We start from the raw sequence: 7,276 nt of genomic DNA on the forward strand, positions 1-7,276 counted from the left end.
TTATTAATGATTAACTCCGCAAGGAGCATGCAAAAATATAAATTATCTTTAGTAATAAAAGAGCTCTTAATATTATATTAAATAACACTTACATGTATTCTAATTTTAAAATTTTAGTGAGATGTCGCTCATATTCTTAGTTAAATAGACTTTTTAGTCTTTATATCATCACATTTTTTTTTTCATGTAGTTTTTGGTTCTTGAAAGTTTTTAATTCTGTATTAACACATTTCTTTAGTGTAGTGTTAGGATTTTGAAAGTTCTCCATTTAATCTTAATTTTATTTAACTTTATCCTCAAATCCATTTAAACTTAATTATATTTAAAGTGTATCTATTTAAAATTTAATCTCAATTATGTTTAAAATCACTCAATTGTCCTTCTATTAAATTATTTCAATGTCGTTTCAGAAAATGATAATTTGGTGAAGTAAAATCCGATATAGTTGAGAAGACGAAAATGCCGCGAGGTTGCATTTTCGCAGCTTTTTCGGAGTTCAATTGTTGATTTAATTTGATCTAAACATTTTTAATCACTCTACTTAGTTTGATATTAGTAATTTTTTAAAAATAACCAATAATGAAATAAATTAAATTTATATAGAAATGTAAAATTACATTATTTGAAATCATGTATTTTTGTGAAATGTCGTTAATAAAAGAAATTTGAATATTATTGTTATTTTTATAAATTAATTACTTTATAATTAATCATTTTACATTTTAATTAATACCTATTTTTATTATAATTAAACTAAGGGTATTTTTATAATGTATTATATTATTTAATATTTTTTTATCATATTAATCAAGTTTACTACAACATTGTCTTTCACTCCTTTTTCCTCCTTTCCTTATCTTGCCATTCCTATTTCAATCTAAATAAACCCTAGAAGTAGATCATTAAGTGGCTATTAAGTTATCAAAATATTTTATTTTATAAATAATATACTTAACTAATGCATGTTAGCTTGATAAGAAAAAAAGAAAGTAAGAGAGAAGAGATTGTGCAACACAAACAAGAAGTAGAATCACTTATTTAAACCTCAACACAAGTGAACTGAGCTTGTTCCAAAGCTCTTCATACATACTAACAACATACATGGATTTCAAACACCAAGAAGTAGTTCATATTTCATCATCCCAAAGATCATTGAGTTGTGGCTTGGTGGGTCCATTGATTAAACGACTTTGATGGATTTGACTTATTTTACTATGATCTTCTTCTGTCAATGCCCAATCAAATATCTTCAAATTTTGGTTCATCCTCTCCTTATCGTAGCTTTTTGGAACAAAAGTGACTCCTTGTTCATATAACCATCTCAGAGAAATTTGAGCTATGGACTTGCCATGAGCATCTGCAATTTCTTTCAGAACATCATTATCCATCACTTCATTTGGGCCCCTGCTAGCACCTTTCCTTAAAGGTGAAAATGCTGTTATGATTATACCATTTGTGCTGCAAAACTCTCTCAGTTTCTTTTGTTGCCATGCAAGGTTCATTTCCACCTGCAATATTTATTTAGTAAGAAATAAAAATTAATATGAATTCATCATGAATCTTCTTTCTTGTGAACAGAAATTAGAAAAGAAAACAAAAATCATTACTTGATTCACCACAGGAAGGATGGTAGCAACAGACAACAGATTCTGAAGTTTCTTTACAGAGAAGTTGCTGACCCCAATAGCTTTAGTGAGGCCAAGTTTTTGACATTCTTCCATGGCTTCCCACACACCCTTCACATCAAAAGGCAAGAGATCTTCCACTTCAATGGGAAAAGAAAACTTTCCTGGTTGAGAACTGAGAGGCCAGTGAATAAGATAAAGATCCAAGTACTCTAGTTGAAGAGTTCTGCATCACAAAAGGTTCATGTGAGTAAAATTATCAATTTATATTTCAAGCAAAATGCGTCAAAGTTATATCTTATGTTTATGTTTAGTAACTTTAAGTAAAAATCAAATAGTTCTTACATGAAGCTATCAAATTAGTTTTTTTATTTTTAGAAATATGTGTAATTTAGTCATTTTAATCAAATTTTGACGTTTCATCTCGTACGTAGAATAAAAAATTTGGGTGATCCATTAGCGGTCCGATATCGGGTAAAATGTTCAAGAAAGTTCGTTAGGATAGGCTTTAACTTGGCTCTGATACTATGTTAGAAGTGGACTTTAAGTCTAACTCAACCCCACAAAACCTGCTTGTCAAATGAAGTTTTCGCCTCACTTAGTTATGAATTGGCCTTATCTCTAGTCGACATAGTACTTCTAACATATACTTTTAACTTAAAAACATTTGGTTAAAAGACTAAATCAACATACTTTTAATATCTGTCGAAGTTTTGGAATGAATTGATTCAAATTTTCAGGGTGAAACAAAAAATATATTTAACCTTTTAAATCTTAAATGGAATGAATTGATCACCTGAGAGATTTGCGCAAAGCTGAAACAACAAGATGAGGATGGTTTTCAGTGACCCAAAGCTTTGAAGTGACAAAGAGGTCTTGGCGAGAGACAAGGCCAAGTTCAACGGCTTCTTTCAAGGCTTCACCAAGAGCTTGCTCAGAGCCATAAGCAGCAGCAGTGTCGAAGTGTCTGTAACCCTGTTTTATGGCTTCAATGATTGCTTCCTTTGTGTCTTTCTTGCAGGTGAAATCTGGTGCAGAACCCATTCCAACCACCGGCACCCTCTGTTGGGAAGAGGAGTTTGGAAGCACCACCGTGGGAACTTCAACAGCAACCATTGTAATAAGAAGTGGTGATTAAGTAGTATAGTTTAGTAGTGTAATGCAACCAGGAACCAAGGAACCAACACTAGTTGCTTGCAGGTGATGGAAACTACTGGGCTGGTCACCCTTTTTATACTACAAATGTGGTCACTTCATCTGTTTCAATCATTTGTGAATTCCACCTTTGAAATGTCTGCATTCAGAGGTTAGGTGGGTTAAGGTTTGATCTACCTCCATGCTCCATCCATCACATTCTTATTTTATTCAACAATGGTTGACTTGGGTACTATCTAATTTTCGATCAAAGTTTGTCCATTGTTACAATCAAAATATTAACTATCAGTACAACGATAATTTGAAAAATAAATTTTGACAGCTTATAATACGAAGTGATATTTTCGTAGTGATTTTGTAATATAAAGAAGAAAATAAAAAAGAATAGTCATTTAGAAGATTTTACGGAGGTTATAAAAAAGTTATTAAAATTTAGTTGTTAAAAAATTATTTTTTTAATAATTATTCTAATTTCAAGTCTAACAAAGATGGTAGAATCATTTAATATATTATTTATTATTGAAAATATATTTTGTTATGCTTTTGTTTTTAAAAGACGTTTTAGATAATAGAAAAGAAAAGTATTTAAACTATTTTTAACATCAATTCTTAAAAAATACAAAACTATTGAGTGTGATGAAAAATATTTTTTTAATAATTAAATTTTAACAATTTTATCAACATTTTTTAAATGACTTTTCAATTATTTTATTTTCTTATTTCTTTATATTTTAAAATTATTTAAATAATGTCATTTTAAATTATAAAAAAATTATTAAAATTTAATTATCAAAATATTATTATTTTAACAATATTTCATTAAATATAAGAATTGATTAAAGAAAAGGTTATTATCAAATGGACAATATTTTTTCCTTAGTATCTTAATCATGAACCCTTCTAATTATAAATAAGTGCAGAGGGTCCGGTCGTTGTGTATTTTTTCTTTTTATCTTTTACATGATAAATAATACTAATCAATTATTCAGAATTTGTCCACCAACATGGTTGTTGAAACTAAAATCATAATTTATAAACTTTAATCTGCCATTATGTGTATACTGATCTGTGACATTTATTTATTTTATCTAAATAAGAAACTGACAAATATATACATCACAGAACAGGTGTACAGATTAGAGGTGAAGGGAGAATACAATGACACGTGTAAAGTAATGAAATAAAAGAAAAGATGAAATAAAGAGAATCTTTTTATGTATTTTATAAATTTCCTGAATTTAGAGGTTGATATAATAATTTATCTCATGCATTGAAATTTTTATATTTAAAATTGTGCAGCACGGTTTAGACTAAGAATAAGATTGATTCCCCATATATATTTTACATTTGCTTGTTTTGAAAATAATGACTCCAGAAAAGTCTTGTACGTGATTCTTTGACTCTGTCTTAGCGAGTTGAGTTGAGGATTCATCTTTTTCGGAGTTCATTACGTTGTTATCAGTTGTCTCCCATGAAGATGAACCAAATCATGAATCACACCAAATTAAAAGTCAAATCTGGTGGCTATCACATGTTAAAAAAATTACCCATATTTTAACCTACTTTTTCTAATTTATTTTCAACTTATTATTATAATTATTTTTAGATTATCACATTACATCATTAATAAAAATAAAAATAAATAATTAAAGAATAATTAAAATAAAAAATTCAAAAATATAAATCAAAATATCATTATTTAAAAAAAAATGTGCAAAACACTATTAAAAAAACTTATATTTCATGTGAATTTTGTTTTGAAATTTTTTTAGGAAATACTTATAAATTTTGTTATAAAGAAAAATTTGCAAACAAACAATTGCTGTCAATTTTTTTGCAAAATATTTTATATAAAATATTTTTTACAACAAATTTTGTAGAAAATACTTACGAATTTTATAATTTTATAGAAAATAATTATCCGCGAAGGAATTATCTACCAATTAAAATTCATAGAAAAAGTAATATGAAAAAGTTTTTTTGTAAATTTTTTTAACAAATTTGCAAGAAAATTTTTGTATAATATAAAAATTTTTAGTAGCAAGACCAAATATAGATAATATCAAATAATATAAAACCACATCCAGTGAATATTTATATATGTTTAATCAGATAAATACAATAAATATTATGTCGTTTCTAAATTTTACTCTCTCTCACATGTAGGGATGGCAAAAATACTCATGTCCGCAGATAAAATCCGCGACGGATAGTTACTATCCGTGGATATTTTAATACCCGCTTATAAACGGGTCGGGTACGGGTATCATACTATCCGTACCTGTGGGTACCCGTTACCCGCAAAAAAATTAAAATTAAAATTTAATTTATATTTTATTAAGTTAAATTTAATTAAAATTAGAAGTAACAATATATTTTATTATGTCAAATTTAATTATAATTATAATTATAATTTAATTTAATTTATATTTTATTTTTATAATTTTATATTAAAAAATTTATAAATACATATTTTTTAAAATATTTGCGGGTATCAGGTATCCACGGGTACCCGCGGATTTTAAAAATATCCACGAGTATTTTTTAAACGGATATCCAGCAGAAAAATAGACGGGTAACAGGCGGATTTTTTTTAGCGGGTCGAGTACAGATATCATACTATTCGTGCCCAACCCGACCTGTTGCCATCCCTGCCCTCATGCATTCCAAACCAGAATTTTCTGAATTTAAATTTTTCGAATTTGAATTTTTTTTTGTTAGAGATGTGTCTTAAAATACACGGATAGATATTAAATTTAATATTTTAAAAAATATTAAAATAATTTTTAAAGTATTAATATTAATGTATTTTGAACGTACGATAGATTAACAAAATAAATTAGGAAAGAATTTTTGGACCAGAATTTTCCACGCATGTATCCAGTTTTTATCCAAATACAGTAATCTATAGTAAGTGAGCATGTTGAAAGAAGAATGTTTTGTAGTCAACATTTGACAATATAAAAATCAAAAGCACATGCATGGTTTGAAAAATAAAATAGAAAAGAAATTTGGGGTCAAATAAAAATCAAAACCACATGGCTTGAAAAATATAAAACTATCCAATATTAATATACATGGATTTAACTTAAGTTCTTCAATAATTCTCATCGTAAATTTATAGAATAATAATGTTATTAATAGAAACAAGATTCCTTAATTCCTTAATTTGCGGATATTCATGCATCTAGTGTTACCTTCTATCATTGTCATAATTAATTTAATTGTCAACCAACATTTGTTATGTTATTTATTTATACAGTCTTAATTCTATTCATATATAATCATATAATTTGTTATACATATACACTGTGATCATTATACTAATGTATCATTCTCTTATATAATTTTTTTAGTCTGCCACCAAATCCTTGTATGTTGTATATTTTACTTTATTTTGCTTTTAGAAAATCACTTATGGATTTATGGGAACTATTTTTTGTAGTAATCTTTTTATAGCAAAAATTTTCACCTTATGCCCATTTTTTCTAATGTTTGGTCTATATCGATCAATATCTTTAACCTGCATTAAATTCATTTACAAATTATTATATTTTACGTCAATCATAAATACAATTATGAAAAAATTAATATAATTACTTTAGCATCAAATGAACAACTTATTATCAATCTTCTTGTATTTTATCAATTTTGATCTCTTTCAATAAGGACTTATTATCATAGTATATAACTTTTTACCAAGAAAGAATATTATATATATTATATATATATATATATATATATATATAAATCTTTATTTTCCTAAATCAAATAAAAATCAATTAGTCAATTATTATTTTACTCGTCACTGTTTACAAGTTGATATTAGTCGGCACTTCATTGGTTGAAAAGTAATAATATAGTATTAATTCATTAATAATTTATTTATAATAGGCTTTTCCACTTAGCCATAGTATAGTATTTTAGTTTGGCTGAAGGGTGAAGTTGTGAGTAATAATATTATTTTTTTTATATTTATCGGCAAAGAAACAAAATGCTAGAATTTAGTGTGAAATTATTAATTAACCTTTATAAAATTTTGTAGTTGAAGTGTGCTTAACACACTGAGTCTCCTTATTGACTTAATTAACTCCTTGCGTTGACCACTTAATCTCTTTATTGACTTTTGATTTTGAAATGTTTTGCTTTGAACTAAGTATTTCACTCTTGTAATAGTTAAATCACATGGTATTTTAGTTCTCCCTTGAATATTAAAGATGGTTAGAAATGAATTTTTAAATCTAATTTAATCTGACAAAAAATGAGTGGGTAGTCCATTAGCGATTCGATAGTGGGTAAAATAGAATATCCAAAGAATCTCGCTAGGAGAGGGTTTTTATTTTTAAACAGTGATTTTGATACCATGTTAGAAATAGGTTTGTAAGCCTAACTCAATTTCACAAAATCAACTTATAAGATAAAGATTACATTCACTTATATATTGTGAATTGGTCTTATATCAAAAGTCGATATGAGACTTAAAAAAAGATGAGATA

General features: G+C 26.8%; 1 protein-coding gene across 1 annotated transcript; it reads right to left on the reverse strand.

The window, feature by feature from the left end:
* Positions 1–1,004: 1,004 nt before the first annotated feature.
* On the reverse strand, positions 1,005–2,896 carry LOC114193203 (NAD(P)H-dependent 6'-deoxychalcone synthase). The gene is made up of 3 exons (XM_028082921.1): positions 2,422–2,896; positions 1,608–1,851; positions 1,005–1,508 (listed from the first exon to the last, which is right to left on the reverse strand). Exons 1-3 carry the CDS (start codon positions 2,739–2,741, stop codon positions 1,128–1,130), a joined length of 945 nt encoding a protein of 314 aa, XP_027938722.1. The 5' UTR covers positions 2,742–2,896; the 3' UTR covers positions 1,005–1,127.
* Between the last annotated feature and the right edge of the window lie 4,380 nt (positions 2,897–7,276).

This window comes from Vigna unguiculata, chromosome 8 (assembly GCF_037176805.1).
Source record: "Vigna unguiculata cultivar grain cowpea cultivar isolate G323 ecotype 2 chromosome 8, ASM3717680v1, whole genome shotgun sequence".
NCBI classification, from domain to species: Eukaryota; Viridiplantae; Streptophyta; class Magnoliopsida; order Fabales; family Fabaceae; genus Vigna; species Vigna unguiculata.